Source organism: Girardinichthys multiradiatus, chromosome 11 (genome assembly GCF_021462225.1).
Source record: "Girardinichthys multiradiatus isolate DD_20200921_A chromosome 11, DD_fGirMul_XY1, whole genome shotgun sequence".
Taxonomy (NCBI): Eukaryota; Metazoa; Chordata; class Actinopteri; order Cyprinodontiformes; family Goodeidae; genus Girardinichthys; species Girardinichthys multiradiatus.
Genome location: NC_061804.1, coordinates 37,605,493 through 37,629,459, shown reverse-complemented (window position 1 = coordinate 37,629,459; position 23,967 = coordinate 37,605,493). Strand labels below are relative to the sequence as shown.

Below are 23,967 nucleotides of genomic sequence, written 5' to 3'. Positions count from 1 at the left end.
TTGATTTTTTATCATACTTAAATACTTAAATGTTGAACCATAAATTAACTATATTTAAATCAATTTTTCCTGTTAATTTTCCACAACCATTCCTGATTATTGTTTATATAATGGTATAATCAAGGAATTGTTTAAACAAAAACTTTATGACAATATGAAGTAGGCAAAAAGATAATAAAAAGCATAACTGGCTTGCATCTGGATAAGCCAGGACAAGGCCCTGGTCTGATAGTAGAGTCAGACTCCAGATATTGTGTGGTTTTCTCCATATTTCTCAGCTAGGCTTTGTAAAAATAATACAGGTCTCTAAACTAACCTTAAACTCAGATTTCTGGTCAAATTCAACAAAAATAACGATTTGAAGCTAAAAACAGACAGATGGGATGTGCTTATCTTTTTAGGCAACTGTAGTTGTTGTGCATGAAGATGTGAATGGAAGAGTCTCTCACTAAACAAATTTCAATGGAACATATGTTTAGGTGATACATCCTTATAGGTGAGGTGGAATGATCTGCTCATATTTGCTGCAACAGCTTTACCCAGGTTCACAGTGAGTTTGACTCTGCCTCCATCCAGCTCCACGCGTAGGGTGTCCGCCGACTGCTGGGATGTGGTGGCCATCAGCAACCCGAAGGCTCTCTGAGACATGAAGCGCAGCGACACGTCCTCGGCCTCCGTGTGCAGCGTCCTCGGCAGCAGCACCTTGAGATACATGCTGCCGTCATAGCTCACTGCTGTGGCCTCTGTGGATATAAGGAACAGGAGTGTTTCAGCAGACACTTAAATCAATAAACAGTAAATAAAAGAAGGCTAAAGTGCATTTATGAAAAAAATCCTGCACCCCCTTTTGATCTTGGGGGCAGAATGATATAGTTTAGATTGCAGTTTTCATCGGCTGCACCAGATGGCAGAAAGAGCCTGAAGCAGATGAAGGAAAGGGATGAGAATGCAGCAGCAATTAAATTTCCGAAGGATTTATTCCCATCCCAGTGCAATACAGCAGGGATTTTTATACATCCGTCATATTATTAGCTGCCAATGGATCGATGTAATTTGGCCTCTCCGTGAGAAAACCATCTGCATGGGTAATGCAAAGTGATTCAGGGCGAATGTCTCTGCCCAAGCCCCACTGCATCTCTAATGACACGCACAAAGCTCTCGCTCCCTCAAAACACAGACAATTCATTAATGAACTACTCGACTGTGGGAAGACACTACTATTTACTTTAGAAGGCCTTAAATAAAACACAATTTTCCATTATGCTGTCATTTTCACGAAACCGCTCTGCAGACATAAATTAATATTTGGAGGTAAGAGCATGGATCTCATTTAAATACATATGAGAATTTAATGAATGGTCCCACTTGAAACTGCAAATTAAATTAGGATTTTTGTGGAGGGCTGGGATATTAGGTCAGATGATACATTTTCTCTTTATCTATATTATTTCTGTCTGTGCAGTCACTTTTTACACCTCCCCTAATAAATAAAATACAACCTAAATGCGTTAAAAGCTTCCTTGCAGCATTTTAAAATCAGTTGTCCCCTCCATCCACCACCACCATCATCCCTTCCAGAAACCCTTACCCTTCTCACAGCTGGGGCCCACGTAGCCTGTACCACCGCAGTCGCAAACGTGCCGGTTCCAGCCCTCTCTGCAGTATCCACCGTTGGCACACGTGTCTCTAGAGCACCTCAGATGAGTCTCCTTGGTGCAGAAACTGCTGACCCCTGTGGCACTCTGCACCTCAGCAAGCCTCCACAGGTTGCGGCTCTGCCCATCAATGAAGAGGTCCCTTATGCAGCCCACAAAGCCAAGACCGAGAGAGGCCGACCACACTTCGGGGGGCAGAATAAGGGCTTGCTGATCTTCGGGTAAACCTCCTAGATACACGTCTCCATCTAGGTCAAGGATCTCGCTGCCTTCGTTGGCGGTGAAGGGGATGCTCTGACTGTTTACAGAGATAAAGCCTGTGTAGTAGACATTAACATTAAATCAATTTTAACTCGTACAAGGTTTTTGTTGCTTAGGAAATGAAAAATGAAACAGCTGTGTGTGGGTTGTGTTAAGTGATATGCAAAAACCAAGTATAAGCCTGAGAAAATAGGAACCACATTATAATTCAATGTTTCCAGATTTCTAGGGCTGCACGGTGGTGCAGTTGGTAGCACTGGTGCCTTGCAGCAAGAAGGTCCTGGGTTCAATTCCCAGCCGGGTGTCTTTGTTCTCCCCGTGCATGCGTGGGTTCTCACCGGGTACTCCGGCTTCCTCCCACAGTCCAAAGACATGCCTGTTAGGTTAATTGGTCACTCTAAATTGCCCTTAGGTGTATGAGTGTGTGCATGGTTGTTTGTGTGTTGCCCTGTGATGGACTGGCAACCTGTCCAGGGTGTACCCTGCCTCTCGCCCATAGACTGCTGGAGATAGGCACCAGCCTGCCCAGGACCCACTATGGAATAAGCGGTAGAAAATGACTGACTGGTTCCAATATTTTCTACAAATAAAATTCTGAAAAGGGTGACATGCATATATCCTCATCCCCCTCTACTCTGATTACCCTCAATAAAATTCAGTGCAACCAGACCTTCAGAAGTTACCTAATTAGTAAAAAGAGTCCCCATGTTATTTCTTCTCAGTACAAATAAAAAGAGGCAGCCAGGAGGCCTGTGGTAACACTGGAGGAGCTGAAGAGATCCACAGCTCATGCTGGGCAATCTTTTATCCATGCCCTCAGCAAATATGACTTGTATGGAAGAGTGGCAAAAAGAAAGTATTTTGTTTTATAAAAATCCAGGAAATTGACGTTAAAGTTAGCCACATGCCACAATGGTGCTCTTGTCAGATAAGACCAAAATTTTAATTTTTGCACATCACAGTTACTCCCACAAGAAACATGGTGGTGGCAGCATCATGCTGTAGGGGTGTTTTTTTCCAGCAGGGGAAAAAAGTTGGTCTGAGGTGATGGGAAGATGGAAGGAGCTAAGGGATGCTGCAAAAGACCTGAGACTAAAACAACCATAAACATACAGCAAAAGCTACAATTGCATGGTTTAGATAAAACATACTCATGTTATAGAATGGCCTAGTTAAAGTCCTTACTATATCCCTTGTGAATTTGTGGCAAGGCTTGAAGATTGCTGTTCACAGGCACTCTCCAACTAATCTGAAAGAGCTTTAGTTATTTTGCAAAGAACAATTTCAGTCTTTATGTGCTAAACATGCAGAATTAAATCCCAAAAGAAAAGCTGTAACTGCAGTGAAAGATGGTTTCACAAAGTATTGACTCAGAGGAAATGGAGACAAATGCAAGCCACAATCCATACAGTACTTTGTGTCACATAAAAATCTCCATAAAATACATTGAAGTTTGTAATAATAATGAATTGTAAAAAGGTTCAAGTGATATTAATACTTTAGCAAGGCACTGAATACTAACTTAGACATATTAAGTATAAAAAATGAAAAGATCAGTGTGTCTCACTTGTATTCTGCTAATAAGACGTTTTCATTGTTCAAATACAGCAGGCATATACCAGTTTCATTTGGACTGGGCGACTGTACAATTGGCCACTTGTGAAATACGTTAACACAAATTTCAAAATGTCCCTTTGAGATTACAGCAACCCAAAAATATTATCATAATTAAAACCTAATATATGTGCCTGTTTCACAGCAGCGAATAAAAAGCAGCAGGAACATGCGGATGTCACCGTATCCATGCTGGCATGTGGCAATTTCACAGCTTGGAGGCCTTTATGCTCAACAGCTAAAACTGGAGACACACAGAAGCAGACAGAAGAGTCCCCACCTCCACTCCGTGCCTTTGCAAATGCATGAAATTATCTCACCATTGCGCCCCTTTCGCTGGAAGTCCACATGACACCACTTGCCATCGTCAAGCCTCTTGTTGCTGGCTTTAATCTTAATGCTGCCGGAACCCATGTCCATGGCCAGGTAGAGAAATCCCTCCAGTAGCTCTATGGCAAAGAAGTCGGCGCGGGGCTTCCTATCGGGCAACACTCCCTGCTGGCTGCCGTGACTAAACAACAGCAGGCCGCTGGGCTCCGTGGTGCGGAAGTCAAAAGATATGGAGCCCGTCTTCTTTGTGTTCCACCTGGGCAATGTCAAGTAGGCAGATGGTGTGTCGAAGGTGACCGGCTCCAGGGCTTCCACATTCTCGCAGCTGAATATCAGGTCGCCATGGATACTGATCTTGGGGTCCCGCTGCTCAGCCAGGCGTGACAGCTCCAGCCTGAACTCATTATTCCTGTAGACCACCTAATAAATGAGAGAGATGTTGTAGTGAGATGACAGCTGGGGGGGGGGGGGGGGGGGGGGGGGTGTGTTTAAATTTGGTGTAGAGGTTGAATACTGAATACTGCTCATCAATAAATCCAGGAATCAATATGGCACAGCAGCATTTACGAGGGTACACAGCGGACAGCGTGTTGAGTGATCCCTGAGCTCAAATAAACAGGCAAATTTTCATTAGATGGAATTATGACCACTTAGTGCAGTAATCTAAAAAAAAATCTAACACATTTAGCCTCACTGAGACAGTTTGTGTGTCAATGCATTGACAGAGGAGCACTGAACAGATTGCACAATTTAATAAACTCATTAGCTGAAAGCTTTAAAAACTATTTGTGAGACCAGACATTATTTTTCAACCCAATGAGAACCTGCATCATGTATTAATTTGCCTGTTTTCATGTTTGTTACATAATAGTCTCCATCATTTAAAAAGTGTTGAAACACTGCCATAAGAAAGCAGAAAGAGAGTTGCAAGGGTTTCAGAATCATGACAAACAGATTTACTTTGAGATGTTAATGAAATATATACATTTAAGACACAAAATCAGACCACAGTTTTGTGTCACAGTCACAAAAAAATTTACTTACACAATTAATAAAAATGGCTGTTTTAAGTGTCAGCTAACTGAAAAATATCAGTTCAAACAAAACTGGAGTTGCGGAGGGTTCTCGATCGTTCACAGGTGCAGAAGAAGGAAATTTGGTGAACAAGGATTCAAAACAACAAATGCTAAGTGTTTTATCATACGTTTAACCAGATCCACAGACAACATATTAAATATGGATGTTAACAATCTTGTCACACATTGAGCTGTCACCAAACCCAGACTAGTCCATTGGATTACCAGACAGAGAGGCATGATTTGTCAGTCCAGAGAAAACGTCTCCACTGTGGCCATATGCTTTACACCTCTGCACCTTGTGATGTAAGGCTTGGATTGAGCGTCTTGGTCATCAAAAACCAATCCATGAAGCTACATGAAGTTTGGAGGTCTGTACCTATTGAATGCAGAAAATTGGTGACCTCTATGCACTATGAACCTCAGCATCTGCTAACCTTGCTGACCCTGTGATTTTACATGTCCTACTACTTCATGGCTGAGTTGCTGTTGCTCCTAATAGCTTCCACTGTGGTATAACAGTTGACTTATGGAATAAAAGGTAGCAAGGGAATTTCACCACTGGACTAATTGTACAGGTGGCTTCCTATTACAGTACCATCCTGGAATTTACTGAGCTCCTGAGAGTGACACATCTTTTCAAGACTATTTGTAGAAGCAGTTTGCATGGCTAGGTGCTGGATTTTATATACCTGGAGCCATGGCAGTAAATTGAACCTCTGAATTTAATGATCTGATTGGGTGAGTAGATCATTTTGGCAATACAGTATATATATAAATCTCCTGCTCAATAAAAAGGAGCATTTATTTTGGAAAATCAGTGTTAAAAAAAAGGTTTAAATGTTCCTTCTTTGAATACAAAAAAGGTTTTAAAGTCTGAGGCCAGGCCCTCCTACTTTGTACAATTGTTCTCTTATACCTCATCACACCATTTCTTATCTGCATTGTGTTCTCATGGGTTGTAGATACATGCTGCTAAAGTAAATAACATTCAGCATCACCTTCCTACACATCTGATACTATAGTACACGAAACGTAATTCCCAGCTAAGCCAGGCTGCCACTGTTTTTTTTCCAAATCTTAAAATATTCAGTGGCATGAGCATTATGCATGTATATTCTGCACCTGTTAACATATTCCATGAGTATTGGGATGAAAGGTTTAAAGTGTTAAAGAAAAATGACAAAATGACTTTTGCTTATCTATCACCATCTTCTTTTATGTTTCATCTCCATGTTTTCATAAATGCAATGTTGCCCATGTGACAAGACTAGGTGCTCTTTTTCTCTTTAGGTGCAGACCCAGGTAAAACCTGTTTTCTGATATGCGAACATACAAGATATGAAGCTGCAGGTTGATGAGTATTTACTGAAAGTGTATGGCATACCAATTTAAAGAAGCAAATTTAGCAAACAGATCTGTTGCCTTTCAGTGGGAGTCTTTCAGCGTTTGATTGGTTTCAGTTACTGAAAGATATAGGAATCAAATAAAAAAAAACAAGCACAAAAGAACATGCTCAATAAAATAGAACTAATTCAGGCCCAAAAAGCACAGCCAATCTCAACTCACATGAAGGTCAGCAGAATAGAATTTGTATATGTATTTTTTTTTCCTCTCATCCTTGTCCTTGTTCAAGCTCGTGGGAAGTTGGAGCCTATCCCGGCTGTCATTGGGCAACACTCAGGACAGGATGCCAATACATCACAGGGCCAACAATGAGATATACAAAATGACAATGCACACTCACTCCTGCTCCTAAGGTCAATTTTTGAATCAATTAATCTAATGTGTTTTTGGACTGTCGGTGGAGCCAGGAGTACCAAGTAAAAATCCACACAGGCGTAGGGAGAACATACAATTTTCACAAAGAAAAGCCGGCAAAGCAGAGATTTTAACCTTTAACCCGCTAGCAGACAGGCAACAGAACTCATAGAGTAATGTTACCATTAAAAAAAACAGAGATAAATGTGACACAAGAGGACTAAAATTTAAAGAAAGCCGCTGCTTAAAGGACTGTGTGATTCCTAATCTATCATTTAAAGAGAAGAGCAGAGTAATTTCCTCAAAGACAAATGTAAAGGCCTTCAGCGTTGTATTTGTTTTCTAGCACAGTTGCTCTATCCATCTTTTTTTGTCTACAGTCAGAACCTATAATAGAAAATTGATTAGTATTTTGGGTAAGGTTTGTTACAAAGTGTCTTGCAAAGAAATTAATGCAGCTTAAACGGTTTAACACTTTGACACAAACCTTGATTTATTTATTTTATTAAAATTCTTATTTTATTAGATTTTTTCCATATAAAAATCAGGTCAGGATATAATTGTGAAGTTGAAAACAGAGCTAGGTTATAAAATAATATCCGAAGCTTTGAATATTTCACAGAGCACAGAAGCATTGTTTTATACATTATTGAAAACAAAAAGAGTATAGCACAACTGCAAACTAACGAGACATCCGCCCACTGAAAATGACTGGGAAAAAATATTATGTCTCTAAGCATAAATCAGAGAAACAGCCAAGATACATGTTGTAACTCTGGAAGAGCTGCAGAGACCCACAGCTCTGTTAAAAGAATCAGTCATTATAACAACTATTAATTGTGCACTCCACAAATCTGGCCTTTATGAAAGAGTAGAAAGAATAGAGCCATTGTTGGAGGAAATATAAAATAAATTTGTTTTAAAGTTGGCCACAAGCCACTATAGAAACACAGCAGTCACAGGGGAGAAGGTGCTCACATTACCCTGGACACATGATCCTAACAAAAAAAACAAGGTGGTGGCAGCACGGTGCCGTGGCGATGGACAGGGAGGCTGGTCAGAAAGCCAATTTAGCTTGTAAGACTGTATCTCAAGCTTTGAACAACTCCTATAGAAATATTTCAAACAATGTCCACATCGAGAAATAGTAGGACAAAGCTTTAAACCTACTAATACATGGTCGCCCACCTAAACTGGAGAAGCAGCCAGAAACCCCATGGTAATTCTAGAGGATCTGCAAAGATCCACAGCTCAGGTGGGAAAATGTGTTGACAGGAAAACTATTAGCCATCCTCTTCAGAAATGTGCCATTGATGAAAAATTTACAAGAAGAAAGCCATTTTGGAGAAGCCAGAATGAGGACACAGCAAACATGTGAAAGACGGTGTACTTGTCAGATGGGACTGCAATTAAACATTCGGGCTTACAGGCAAATGGTTATGTGTGACACTAACACAGGACATTACCCTGAACATGCAGGGAAACATGGTGGTGTCAGCATCATGGTGTGAGGATGCTTTTCTTCAGCATGGGCAGGGAGACTGGTCGGAGCTGATGGGTAGATGGCGCTAAATACAGGGCGACCCTGAAAGAAATCCTGATTGCTGAAAAACACTTCACACTGGGGTGGAGGTACAGCTTCCAACAACCTTAAACATGCAGCCAGAGTTACAGTGGAAAGATTTAGATTTCAGCATTCATGTTTATGGCCGAGTCAAAAGTTCAGACTGAGATTCAAAAGTGAATCCTTTCCATTACACATTTGTGTGTTACTTTGTGTTGGTCTACTGCATAAAATCATAAGAAAACACTCTTTCTTTATGTTAATGTGTCATTTTTGGCTTTCACTCTGGCTTCATCAATATTCAGAAGACACAACAACCCTTGTCTCATTTTGTATCAGTTGTAAGTCGCCCCACTGTTATCTGCCACCCCACTCTGCAACCAGCCGCCGCCTGAGGTGACACACCACACTGCACCCAGGCCTAACGGCAGAGCCCGGAGCCTGCGTAAGCCAATATCACACTTTACACTGCCTCGGTGTGACTAATTAGTCAGTGAAATCAGATGGTGAAACTGACCGTTGAGAGATGAATGAAACGGGCAAACTCTAAAAAGGGAATTCAGTCAAGACGGGCATTTTTACAAAGAGGAAACAGTGTGTTAGAAGACACAGATGGCCATGAAAAAGAGGCGATGTGACCTCTGCAGAACCATTATATAAGCCAAAGGACAATACATTGAGTGGAATCCTATTTCACAGATTCAGATGCTTACTGTGTGTTAGTTGGATTATAGTGTATCCCAAAACACAAGAATAAAGCTTCTTTAGAGTCATCCAACAAAGCCGTTGTATCATTACTGCTCAAGCTGTGAAGAGTAGCATCACTTTGAGAATGACCCTCTCTGCTGTTAACCACTGTCTTCGTGACTGTATTGAGTCCAATCTTTGAAGTGGTAAAATACAGCAGCCTAATGATGTAGTGTGGAATATCCCTGGGGTGCGCGCAACAAATTCTCGACTTCAAAGACAAACCTGCCTCTCCCTCTTTGTTGTCATAGTTGTGACCTTCATCTGAAAGTCACCATTATTTTCCACACACCTGATGACCATAATGGCCTGCCGAGCTCCACTCACATCTGTTATTGTGTAACGTCTGGAGAGATTAGTCATGGCACATATTCTACATTCAGTGAAATAAGACTCCCTAAATAAATGTGGTGCTTACACAATATATATTTTCCTCGTAGCAGGTTTTTCTTTCTCCTTGTGGATTAAGATTAATATCTTGTCTGAACTCCACTCTGCTCCTCTCGTTTATCAACGACCTCAGGACTTTTGGCCTGGACAGATATGTCTCTGGGCCAGGCAGCAGGACTGTCTGGAGAGCTGATCCCATTTCATCACCTCTGCTTCTCCCTCAACTCCCACAATTTAGGATTCCTTAGATCTGTTAACTCATCTATATGACTATCTCTCCCTCTTTTCTGCCATATTGCCTTCCCCTTCATGCCTACAGTACATCTGTGTGATTATCCACAGCAGTAGTAGGTCTAAACACCACCAACAGCCACACCGCCCACAGAGCGGAGGTTGGACTATTGGCAGTGATGCTGGAACAATAACCTGTCCAAAAATAACATCTCGTTTTCATTTCATTGCATGCAGATGGTAAAGTAATTATATAAACACTCCAATTGGAGCCTTTTTACAGATGTACTTTAAAATTTTCAACTTTCATACTTCAAAAAGAAATTCTACCAAATAAATATTTAAAAAATCCGCATTAATTAAGTTTACTGGAAATTACTATATGAATAAATGTGAATTAATGTGAATAACGTCAGCTATACAACTGTAAAATATCAAGCACATTTACAATAAATATATGTAAATATATAAAATGCTTGTTTATTTAAACTAAATGTCTGTATTTATATGCTGGTGGCAATTACTGCTGCCTTTAGCTTTGTGGCTAAAGAAGCCCTGCTTCTTTCCATTAAAAGTACTACTGGTTCAGTCCTTTTTACCTGTGTGTTTCCTAGATTAAGCTATTGTCATTGCTATTGCTGCTTTCTGTACACTTGTTGTTTTCTTGTCCCGTAGAAAGTACCCCAGACTCACTGTTCAGTTTTTTCTGGATGGAACTATAGTCATATTCAATAAATTAGAATATGCATTTCGATGAAACTCGTTTGTCAGATTAAAAATAACTTTTTAAAACAACAACCTTTCAGCAGGTAATAAACATACTTTTCATTAAGCCCACATTTCTGCATTAAAAATGATTTTTTATTGGTCTGATGTAATATTCTGAGCTTAAATGTCTTGTTTTATTAACTGTAAGTGAAAAATCATCATAATAAAAAGAAATACGGGGTTTAAAACATCAGTGTGTGTGTAAATAGTCAATATAATGTGTTTTACTTGGTGAATTGAGTTACTTAAATAATTGAACTTATCCTTAATATAATTAATTGAATATGACTGTATATTGCTTATATTGTCCTTGTTTACTCTCTTTATAATTCTTTCCCATAGAAAGCTGTTTTTTTCCTGGATTAAGCCATTGACAGAGCTGTTGTGGCCATTGACTATGTGTGTACTCCGTTTCCTTTCGCATAGAAAGGACCTCTGACTCAGTACTTCTGTGTTTAGCTGTTTTTCTTTCTCTATTCCTCTTCCCAGTATTTAATTTTCACACATAGAGTTTTTTTAGTTTGGTCCAAATCAGTTGATGAGTTTGATAACTTTTTGTTTTTTCCTGTTGATCGGTGTCATTTCAAACAGAAAAATCTCCAAGCTAATCAAAGACTGTCACTCCAAATCATGCAAGCATGTTCTGTATGTTAATTGGTCAGATGTGTCTGGGGCAAGAGTACCAAGATAATTTGGGGGGCAGATGTTGGGTTCTGAGCTAGTAGAGAAAACTGAGAATTTAATTATATTATTAGTGTGTCTCTGGGTACTATTTCAAGCAAATGTATTTGAAAATTATTCCAAATGATTTTAAGAAGACCTCCTGAAAGTTTGTAGGGGTTTATGCTTTCCATAATAGATGTACGAACTTTGTTTACTAGTTAATTTACTATAAAGCATCCCACAATGCAACGCAAACATGGCTACGGGAAGGCATTTTAATCAAGAATGCAGCATACACTTGGTAGCTTTGGATGGATGGATGGATGGATGGATGGATGGATGGATGGATGGATGGATGAAAACACCACAATACACATGTCAAACTGTTCCCTCAAACTGTTGCCCTTGCAAGAGTTTCCAAGAGAGTTTAATGCGCTGAGTTGGCTTTAGTTGGTTTGATAAATCCTGTAGTCTGGGATCCCTCAGCAGGTCCAGTCGGTAAGTGTGAGATCTGCAATCTTTCAGTCGTGAAACAAAAAACAGTCCATTAGTGTGAACACCTATTCTCTTCAAAATCTGTGAAGACAGTGAAAGCTGTTTAGTGTGTCCCCAGTTTTGATCTACAGAAAAAGCTCACATAGGAGGAGAGAATTCTGCAACCATTCATTAATCTAGAGAAGAAATGTATACAAACGGCGTAAATCCTTCTCAGGTAACAATATTATTATTATCAGTGTTAAAAGCAGCAATACTGGTTTCTAGTACAAACATGATAAAAATTAGAGTAACAATCACATTAACACAACTGACATTTCTAAACTAGGCATTTAAAACAAGGACTGTTCATCTGACCTACTATAAAAAAAACACATTTCTGCTTTTACACTTGCATCATAAGGTTTTAATCTGTAGTCTAACCCTATTTAAAGTTTTTTATTTGTTGTTTTTCATACCAACAAACAGCACCCTAGAGTGAGGTGATTATCTATTCATTAAAGTCTAATGTGTTGTGAAACCATGAATGTGAAAAACATTTTGAAACTAACCTAATTGAAATAATCACACTCTAGCTTCCATCCTTGGATTTTATTAAACAGATTGTACTGCAGAAAATTAAGCCGTCTAAATATAAAGTGCCGAAGCCAAAAATAACTGTAGTACGGTTGGCCATTTGGAAACATTTATGGATTTATGAATGATGCACAGAAAATTGTGGATTCTATAGATTTAAAAAAAAAAAAAAAGAAAATCTGTGAATATTTAATTGGGCAAACTGAATAAATGATTAATTGACGAGGGGGTGGGGGTTGTCTTTACAATAATTAGTATTGTAAAGATAACAAAAACTATGAAAAATGCTTGTTAAGGTACTATTTAATAAGAAATGTTAATCAACTGGAACAGGAATGATTATTTCTACTAACCGAGGACTTGAATAATGACACTATTTTTATGGACTTATTCATTTTTTAGCAAAACTGCTCAATGACCCTGATAAGAGCCAATTAATTTTTAATGAATAACGCCCCCCCAACAAAGTTTAGTTGAATGGACATAGCAATGACAATGGTGTCTTCTGTGTAAACAATGATTAAATATGTTGGAATCATGCTCTGCAAAAAAAACTAAAAATAACCATGAAAAAAAGGTCTACGAACATCCAATGATTGGAGAGAGGTTTCTTCATGTATGATTATAGACAGATAAAATCGAGCATTTCTACCATTTTCCTATTTTCCTTCAAAAATACATTTAAAACAAAAGGTCTGCAGCACAGAAAAATTAAGTATGTTCTGAGCTGTATGAATTTTGTTTCAATAATTTCTATGGGATCTAAAAATGTATTAAAACATATAAGATGTATAATGTCTGTAAATATGAAGGCATTCTTAGGCACATTTTAGGTGGGTAAGCATTTTGCACTGTTTGGCAGCTGGTATCTGACGAGCGAGATATAAAAAATTTAGCTATCTTCCAGAACAAGGGTGTCCAAAGTGAGGTCATTTACAGCCTGATTGATTTATGAATGATTTAGCTTGCACCCCGCCACCCCCCAGGCATTGAACATTTTTCTTTTTCTGAGAGTAGCAAAATCACTTTAAAATGAAAATAGTTGGTTGAAATACAAAGGCCCACCCATTCATCACATGATGTAAATTACAGCCATTAGGACCATTGAGAGAAGACATTGAAAGATTGAAATATTTTTTAAGACAAAAAAATGGAAAACAATTGACCCTAAGAAATTTAAGAAATTGTCTTTTGTCTTTTAATTATGTTTATCTTCTATATGATTAACAGAGCAGTTATGTTCCATTACAACAGAGGACATAATGACCACTTTCACCCTCTTCGCTACATTCTCACACTACTCTCCAATTTTGCATTATTTGCTGTTATTTCAGCTTTTAACCTTGTTCTCTCTTTTTTCTTCCTAGAAGCTACACCTGGCCTGGCTCTGTGTCTACCTGTGACACCTTTCTGGAGAGGGGAATCGTCCGAGCTTCTGCTGGCAACAACTTAATACTCACCCTCAATCGATGATCCACATGGCCCTGTCTTTTAGTGTTTAACCCTTTCTCTCTCCTAGATATAGCAATTGACTGAGCTTTTACTGTAACTAATTATATGTGCTCTCTTTCAGACTCTAACCTTGAAAACTGGCTCAGAGTTGATCTGTTCTTTCTTTCTAGGTGAAACGTCTCTGCTCTGTTCTCTCAAACCCCCAGTCGGTCGTGGCAGATGGCCGCTCACACTGAGCCTGGTTCTGCTGGAGGTTTCTTCCTGTTAAAAGGGAGTTTTTCCTCTCCACTGTCGGTACATGCATGCTCAGTATGAGGAATTGCTGCAAAGTCAACACCAGTGACTGTCCACTGTCTCTACATGCTCATCCCGGAGGAGTGAATGCTACAAGTCACTGACTGGATGCAATCTGCTGGGTTTCCTTAGATAGAAAACCTTTTATCCAATTTGAATAAATAACTGAATCTGACTGCACTGTTCAATGATTAGGATTAATTGGAATGTATGTACCAGAATTTTGTGAAGTGCCTTGAGACGACATGTGTTGTGAATTGGCGCTATATAAATAAAACTGAATTGAATTGAATACAACATTGCATGTTTAGTTCATTGTCAAGTAGGCAAAAAAAATTATTTATAAGTAAAATAACATTAAATTCAGATTTGTGTTTTTAATAAAACATGTGTGGCCCCTGAATACTTTCAACTTTGAAAGTTTTACCCAAGTACCAAAAAATGTGGACATTAGATTTGAAATCAGATCATATACAGTGCCCTCCAAAATTGTTGCGATCCCTGGTAAAGGTTTGCAAAAAGCCTTAAAATAAAATAAGATTTTACTGCAGTAGCATAATCATACTGAAAAACTAGGACCTTAATTTTCAGTGCATTTAAAGCAGAAAACATCCCATGTAAAGTTAATAACCAAAACACAATAATTAGCACACCTGCTCTTAATACTTTTCCCTCCAAAAACTGGCATAAAGGACACCACTCTGTTCCTGTAGCATTTACAAAGGTTGGAGCATCCAGAGATCTTTGACCTTTCTTTTTTGCACCATCTCTATAGATGGTCCAGGGACTTGAGCGCACAGATCCTTCACTGTACTTAGCAATAGGAATGATCTACATCTTTACATATTTATGTTTTGTTTAAAGCTAGATCCAACTGGACTATTTGTTGTAGAAAAACACGGCCCAAGTCTCATCTCACCAAAGCCCAACAATTTTCTAATTCAGTGTAACATTATGCTGCTTCCAAAAAAGATGACTTTTAAACATCTTTGCCAGCAGTCTCAATAACTGTGAATGATTTTGTTCATAACAGTTGAAAAGAATACCTTTAAAAATCGAACTTCACTGTTATTTACCTGAATGAGTCCCTTTTTATGACAGTTTCTAAGAAGATAAAATCTATCAAAATACACTGAAAACTTAAACAGAATTCTATGTTTTCCTGACTTAATTTCTCTATCTAATCTCATAAAAATGCATTCAATAGTTATTGAAATATTTAGATAAAGGAGATATATCATTAAAACTTGGACAGTATAAATATATACAGTACTAACTATGGATTTAAATGTGAACATCTGCCAAAAGATTTAACATAAACTTTTTATTCTAACTTTTTCATTTCCGACCACAGATATGTTTTATATGATATATGATTTCATAATTGCACAATTTGGCGCTCTATATAAACCCTAAGAAAGCCCAGAAAAATAACTGCCAAATTTTTGCTGCATAATGAAGGAGCAGCTGGTTCAACTTCCTTCCAACCTGCCACTGCTGTTATTACATGTAGCCTAATCAGGTTATTTCCACTCTATTTGCCTTGTGCATTTTATGTATCCTACGTTTGAATGATGTGTCTGTTCTATTCTTGGTGCACTCTCTGATGCATCCCCTGCAGCTGGATTTAATTGGGATTGGGAGCAGAGTCTAAGAGCAATGTATATAATGAAATAATTCATTTTTCTGTGACGTTAAAGGCTGAGAGAAGTCAACTTATTTGTAGCTCAGCATTGACCCTAATAAAATGATGGTCATAACTCATCACTGTTTCCTAAGAAACAAAGTGAGTCAATGAGTTTCTTTTAGCAGATGGGCATTAAACCAACATTTGCTGCTTTGTGTAGGGTACACAAACACACCAGGTTTGCCCTTTTACAGGGTTTCCTTTCAGTCCCTTCAAGGTGTCATTGCTAGACTGTCAATGCATGACCCAATCTTTAAAAAAATAAATTGTTATCTTTAGGTATTGATGAATGTGAACCTGTTTTTTACTTTAAAAAAATTACATGTTTGAAACCTTGAACGTAAAGTCTGGAGACAATATTTATCCACAGGGATAGTTTGTTAATATTCTCTCTCTGAGTATAAATAATGTGGGGTAAATAAATATTTGAATCCATCTTTTTCACTTTCAGTTGTCTAAGATGATGTATCTCTTGCCTTACCCTAAGTGCTCTGCTGATTGGGCAACAGACCTTATGATGCCTCCTCTTCCAGAGGCATGTGCTGCCAAGAGCTACATAGAAGAATGCAGAACCGGTGAATCCGGCAAGAGGCCTTGCCTCACGAAGCCAGAGCGAGTAATGATGACGATTTTCCTGCATGTTTTTTTGGATTTTCCTCCCACCTTGGAGCTGTGAACATCATCACTTGGTAACTTATTTTAATAGAAATGTTTGTATATGTTTAACTAGGTTAAACATATAAGCTGAGCCAAAACCGATAGCTGGCAGTCTTCCAGTGAAGTCCAGGCAGACAGAACTGCTGTTGCGGCAGAAAAGTTGACTTTCTCCTGCCAAGACAGCCCAGGCAGCAACAATGCAAGTGGTTCTTAAAAAGTGAACAGCTGCGCCTGACCCAAGTAGGCACTCTCTTTTCCTATTTCGGCAGTTCAGCAGAATAACATAGACTACAAAAATTCAGAATTGTAGTTTATAAAACCCTTTTTTAACTCCAGAGACAACACTAAGCCTTTAATAAAGTTAGATTTCTAAGGAGCTTAAAGAAATACGTTAAATTTTCAATTTTATATTAATAAAACTTCCATTTAGCAGTAGTAGGTGTCTGTAATGTAGTTAGCATATATGTATTTGTTTTTAGCATTGTTTATTTATTTGACCTCTTTTTACTACATAGTAGAGCACTAAGAAGATCTTAATGTGATTAAAAATAATCCTTAATGACATTAATTATTAGCACCTAGTGGACTTTCATTATTTTGAATCAATGATAAATACATCGTGACCTGAAAGATCCAGACGTTTCTCAAAGTAGCTCAATGGGAAGGACCGAATTCATCCTCCAGACAGACGTTACTTGTGTATGTACAGCAATACAGCTTAATGTAGCTTATGAAAATTGCATTTGTTTACATAACAAAGACAAAGAAGTTCTGTTTTTGCTTTTTTTGTCACAACATTTTTAGATCTTAAAACTAATTTTGATATCAGACAGAGATAACTTAGTGCAACAACATGCAGTTTTCAAATGAAAAGAAACAAAGTTAGAGACATCCATCTGGAAAAAGTTGCAAAGCTTTTTCTAAGCCTTTGGGATTCCTATTAAAACTATGAAATGGAAATGAAAAGATAGAACAGTAGGGAATCTTCCCAGGAGTGACCGTCCCACCCTCAGCAGCGCAATTATTTCTCATTTAGGGGGCCACAAAAGAGACCCAGAACAACTAAAGCAACCTAACTGGCCTCAGTTAAGGCCAGTTAAGCACACTTGGGTTTTTGATCATGACAATGATGCTAAGCACACCAACAAGTCTACATGTGAATAGCTCAAAAGCCAAATAAAATCAAATGACAAAAGGAGTTAAATCCAATTGTGATGCTGTGGAATGACCTGAAACAGACCATTTATGCTCCAACACCTTCCTGTGTGAGTGAATAAAAAACATTTTTCCAAAGAAGAGTGGGCCAAAATTCCTCCACAGTGATTTAAAAGACTCACTGGCAGTTATAGCAAACGCTTTAACGTACAACTAGTTTTTCACATAGAGCCAGGGTGGTTTGGATAGCCTATTCCCCTACTTAATTAAGTTAAATTTACTACTGCAGTTTGTATTTAAACAGGTTATTTTTGTCCAGCGTTAACATTAGTTGGATGACCTGACACCTTTAAGTGTGAAAAGATAGTAAAAACAAAATAAATCTGTAAGAGGGTCAATTTTTCACAACACTGTATACTACTTCTCATGCATAGTGCATGATCTTGTCTTCTTTGTAGAAAATAATCAATGTGACAAGTGCAGGCGGGGGTGAAAATGTTTCAAAAATGTGGAAGTAGTTATGAAAAGTGAGTTTGGTCTGTGTTTCAGGACTGAACATGAGATGGCATTGTTTCTTATGTATATTAGTTTAACATTCTAAAAGAGTTTCCCACAGGAATCCATAAGTGCACAGCGCTGCCTGTCAACTGAAAGCTTCTCCTTCAAATACCCTACAACAGCAGAATCAGTACAAACACGAGAGCACATTTTTCAATGCGCTCTACTCCAGGGTGGGGCGATTCTATCGAGGGAGTCTCAGATAATATTTGCAGGCCACAGTAAGGGGTCAAGTGGTACTCACATCCTTCAGACAGCCCATGAAGTTGTTGCTGACTGGGGAGCCGGGCAGATCGGCTGTGTTCAGGCTGCCGCCTATGTAGAAGAGATCATCAGAACCCAGCATGGTGTAGTCCTCCTGGGTGTAGCCGGTGGTGGTGAGGATCCCGTCCACCAAGATCGTCACCTACAAAAACAGGCAGAGATTATAAGCCTAAACAGAAAGAAATTGGCCTAATTATTTCATGCCTCATTTCTTGATTCTGGTTGAGCTCGCCTTAATGTTGGCTCTTGGAGGCAATTACAAGAACAGCTTTAAACAGTTCACTAATCTCAGCTGATCCCTGTTACTGATATGTGAGTGAGATGGCAGCGGAGTCAATGTGCCATAAATTTTCCTTTAGCTCCAAAGTGATCAGAATGCCACAGTTTGCTCAATTAATTTGAGATGAAAGATATCAGGAAGCTACGGTACCTGTGTTTCAGCATAAACAAGACAAGATAATTCTCATATCAGTTTCATCAGTACCTAGAGAAGGAAACAAAACGGCTAAACAGGGCTGTGGAGGTAAGAGCAATGTGCTTGTTGCCATGACAATAAGCCTACACTTAAGACAGAATCTTGCTCTGATGTAAAAGCTCCCACTTAAGAGTAATATGTCAAAACAATTTCCATTTCTTTGTCTCAATTTTTAGCCAAATGTAATATGCTTTTGTAAAATGCTGGTCAGGTAAAAAATGGTAATGACCAATGCAACAATGTTGTAACATCTTTCTATTTTTTGTGCTAATGGCAGGTTATTCAACATCATTTCATTAATCTTGAGTGGTAAAATGAAATATGTCTGCTAAAATCAGACCAGCAAATTAAATCAATGAGGTAAAGCTGCTTGAGTAAACTGGCTTAATTCACCTGTGTTTTGGTACCCTGAAGTTTAAAGAATAATATTGTTTAGTTTTCTGTATATTTTCTATAAACACAACTCTCTTTTACTCACTATATCACATGCTAAAATAGGAATTAGTTACATTTTATACATTTATTGGCACTGGTGCTAAAGAAGTGCAAAAAACAGTTAACTGTGGCACATGATATGAGATTAAATTAGAGTAGGGTGTGGAATGGGGGAGGCACAAGAAAGTAACCATTTCTGTCCTACTATCTCAGACATAAAACTCCACCGGGAACTGTAAAATACAAGGAGATTCAAAAAAATCTGTTGGCCTATGTCAGTAAATAAAAAATGTGTCCTCAGTGGGTCTTTCAGTAGGACAACTATCCACATCGTATGGCCAAATCCACACAGATATGGAGACCCTTTCTCAGTCTTAAGAACTAAATACAGCAGAAAAGCTGCTGGAGGATCTGAAGAGAAGATGACATAAGAGAGAAAGGAAGATTCTGGATAATCTAGTTAGATTGTGTAAAGACGAATGGTGAACAATCTCCTTGTCTATGTGATTGAACCATATAAAATATTATAGTAAAAAATTTAATGTTTTTATATTGGCCAAAGGGGTAATAAGAATAGTGTCAAAGGTAATTTTGTAACAATAATAAGATCACTTCCTATTGTCAAATTTCTTTCCTCAATGATTAAATGTACCCAAATTAAAGGTTGGATTTTAACTAATTTTCAGTATAAGATTATGCTCCTGGAAAAAAGGAAATCATTTTTTTATCCATTTGCAGATAATTACTAGGAATGCAAACAAATTTGTAAATAGTCACAAGTAAATATAGAAATATTTCTGGATAATTTATAATCAAGCAACTGAAGGCTTAAAAAACATCACAATCATAATATCAGAATATCCTTTATTGTCATTGTCAAGTACGACGAAACTGAGGAGAAATCAATCTGGTCAGTGCGTGAGCAATACAAAATGTATCTAAAATAGAAAAATAGAACCAGTTTTCTAAAATGTTCGTACTGATTCATTCATACCAATTGCACATTCCCATTATTGCATCTCCTTTTACATTCTGTTGAGATTAGCTATTTCGGTTAGACAGAAACTCTTAATTAACTTCTTCTCTTAGGGTTTACCTTACAAAGTGTCATGCATGTGTCGGTCATAAGAAAGCAGGAAAAGGATGAGTTGGTGTGGCATGTTCAGCTTTAACCTCTTTCAGATAAAGGTCTTTCTCCATTCACCATCCTATATTGATTTATGTCCATCTAAGTCTTCGGAAAGTCGCTGACTTGAACAGCGCACAATGAAAACGCTTCAGATTGATGATATTGAACATTAGGAACATTCAGAAAACAAAGCTTCTGAGGATAGAAACAGATTGATGCTGATTTCTTTTTGTATTGATAATGATTACCTTGCATGACCATTGTATGGTATGAAATTACACAATGTGCGGCACATAGATAGTACCTGACCTGGTCTGAATATCTGGGATAAGGGATCAATGCAATCAAAGAGAGGTGTCGAACTAGGTCATTATTAATTAGAAGCACACAACCAAAACTCCACCTCAGTCTTTGGATGGGAACAACTTGGGTGTGCTGTGTGGTGTGAGCACAGTTTCACCCAAACAGGAAAAAACAAGGTGGAGGATGAACCAAAACTTGTTCGCCCAAGACAATGCAAATCGGAAAAAAAGGTAAAGAAAGTAATAAGAGGAATTCTAGACTCAAAACACCACCGGATCTAATAAAATGTTTCCACCCACAATCTCTCGGGAGTTACAGTTCCCCCTATCTACATGTCAGTGAGGTAACTTATCTGAAGGGAAAACAATTTACACAGGGATCAAATACATGCCTGAAAGCATAAGTGACGTGGCATTGCATTGCCGCTCCTCTGAAAGCTAGGGTAAGGGAATAGATGTGTAGGAGGACGCAACACACGCAGGTTTGTGTGACAAGTTCAGAACATATTGGTGATGATGAGACGTTAGGTACAAAATAGGTTAGACTTTATTGAAAACAGCTGGTGTTCACAAAGATCTCTGGACATGCATTGAATAAATTCAGTTTAGCTGGGATCATCTTATGTAATTTATGCCCAAAAACCCACCATAAGATCAGATGCTCGGTTTTCTTTTTAGAAATGTATCATGTTAGACTCATTGGTGTCACTTTTTTACTATAGACTTAAATGCATCTCAAAGATATTACTTCAAATATGTATTTAATCTGCAAACAGCATACATTCACTCACTTCAGCATGCAGATTTGACCTGTTTTAACAAAACCATTTTTAAAATAATGTATTTAATCTCAACCTTCATTGGATATGGATTATTTCAATGTGGACTTTTCTATAATTATTTTTATAATAATTTTATCAAACATAGCAGAATTCTATTGTACTGTAAGGGCCCACCACATTTGCCATAGAAGAAAGTGTGCTTTGCTAAAAAAAAATCCAAGGGCCTTAATGTAGCTTGAAGTTTTTCTGGCTGACAATCAGCTCATTTTTTAAACAGCAGGGTCAGCTGCAGGATGTAATCAAATTCCTGACAAGAAATGTGAAGTAATAAGAATTTGAATCAAAATGTGAGCTAGTGACCCAATTTACATTTAGGATTACTAGAATTTTAAATAAATATGAAAAAAATATCATTTTAAGACTGATCTGAAAATAGCTTTCTGCTGTTAAATACCAAAGGATGGTTATTTTACCACAGAGATCTCTAAATGCATACTGTCCACACGAACTTTAAGTTTAGGATTAGGTGTCATCTCCCATCACTTTGGGCTGCACCTGGAACTACACTGTATGTCATACGTCTAAGCAAAAATATAAAAACACAGGTGTTAGGACAAAAAAGCAGCTAGTTAGCTTATGACTTTTATTTGAACATAAATCACATCAGGTGTTTCTGAGCTTATGCTGCATTATTGGCTTGAGATTTTATTAGCCCAACATTAACTTTTAGATCAAAATTTCCAGCATGGATGGAACAAGTGACATAATCAGAATTAGAGCTCCTCAAACAGCTAATTTCCTAATTTCCCTTTGAGATTAATGTGGATTTTTTTAATTGAAGTGGTCTGTTAGAAACTCAAAAATCTGGTCAATTCAGATCTGTGATCACACCACACCTAATTGTTTGTGATAGCAACACTTTTGAAGTATTTGCTAAAGAAGGAGCTAGGACTAAAAGTTAGTTATTATTGGTATCAGTGAGGAGTTTAAACGTTACATTAGAGGAACAAAAAGTGTAGAAAGGCATTTGAAAGGAAGCAGCAATAATATAAAAACAAGACAAGGCCATTCAGTCTACAAGAAGAAGAATAAGACTTGAGTAGATAAGAAGGCAAAAACAGAGTACAACAAAATTGTTCTGTTTTATCTTTAAGATCTTTTATTCTCTGCCTTTTACGGAACATGCTGGATCAGGAAATGTTGGCCTAACTTTATAAATCTGAAAGTTTATGTAAGGGACCTGGATTCTCTATGTAGTATACACAAATATGGTTGTTTACAGCTGCTAACACTAACTGTGCTAATCTCTAAATTTAGATGCTGAGGACAGTTTAAAATGCCAATGCCATAATTACTTTGTCTGGGAAAACTAATGACCGGTCAGAGTAGGAATGGCAAAAGAAAAATGGAAACCAAAGTCATAATAAAGCATATTAATATAGTGTTACTGTTGTTATTAGGTAAAATGATTAATAAGAGTCATGAAACACTACTTAAACGACTATTCCTTTATTGCTATTTACTGTATATTGCATAGAATGATATTATCAACGTATATTCTTCATAATGAAATAAGGGCTAATTATGTGCACAATTGTCACTGCAAGCAACTAGTGTGCATTACATCCATCCATCCATTTTCAATACATGATTCTTCAGTACAGGGGAGCTGGTGCCTATTTCTCCAGCGGTCTACGGGCATGAGGAAGGGAACACCCTGGACTGGTCGCTAGTCCATCACAGGGCAACACAGAGACACACAGGACAAACAACCATGCACGCACCCATATATCCCTAAGGGCAATTTAGAGAGACCACTTAACTTAACAGTTATGTTTTTGGACTGCGGGAGTAAGCCGGAGTGCCCGAAGAGAACCTACACATGCACGGAAAGAACATGCGGACTCCATGCAGAAACACCCCAGGCCTGGTAGTTGAACCCAGAACCAGGGCAAAAGTACTACCAACCATGAAGCTGTGCATTACGTTATAATAATTTGAACTGGGTAATTTTGAAAAATCTGCCTGTAAGGCACAGTGGAATGAGAACAACAGCACTAAAGGTAATAGACTCTTCCCAGTATTAAATTAGTTTGGGAATTCCTCAGAATCCAGATCATTTCCAATATAGAAAATTTATGGAGTAGTTCTTCGCTGCAGAACACCAAGTGCATCATTATAAATGCCGAACACATTGAGCTGCTTTATTCAATAAATAAGCCCATCTTGTTTTTGTATAAACTTGCTTATCCTGTGGCAATGTTGCATCGTAGGCTGCAAATACCAAAACAAGTTAATAGCTTTTTGTGAAACCGAAGCGCATGAAAATATGGCAATCTTTGTGACAATAGACACATGACAAAATGAGCAAACTCCTGAAGTATAATTACTTCTGCACTATAAATAAATCCACATTATTATTATTATTATGCTCAATAGGTTATTATATTTCAGTACAAAAAATGCATAGTATCACATTTAAAATAATTTCCACAAAAGCAGTGAAATGCAATGTCTTAATACTAAAAATCGTTTAAATTATTAAAAAGTAAAAAGTGTTTGCAAACTAACTGTATACACAAGTAAACAGTGTTATTTAAACCTTTTTTGCAAAAGAATTTCAAATTCTGTAGGAAATATGCAGTC

The 23,967-nt window shown here is 37.9% G+C and overlaps 1 protein-coding gene across 3 annotated transcripts in view; it reads right to left on the bottom strand.

The window, feature by feature from the left end:
- nrxn2a (neurexin 2a) overlaps positions 1 to 23,967 on the bottom strand; it is a 251,685-nt gene that overhangs the window by 154,426 nt on the left and 73,292 nt on the right. For all 3 annotated transcript variants that reach the window (XM_047378533.1, XM_047378530.1, XM_047378531.1), the window contains 4 exons: positions 18,179 to 18,340; positions 3,851 to 4,280; positions 1,589 to 1,972; positions 540 to 743 (listed from right to left, as the gene is read on the bottom strand). In XM_047378533.1, coding sequence (XP_047234489.1) covers positions 540 to 743; positions 1,589 to 1,972; positions 3,851 to 4,280; positions 18,179 to 18,340 — 1,180 coding nt within the window. The remainder of the gene's footprint in view (positions 1 to 539; positions 744 to 1,588; positions 1,973 to 3,850; positions 4,281 to 18,178; positions 18,341 to 23,967) is intronic.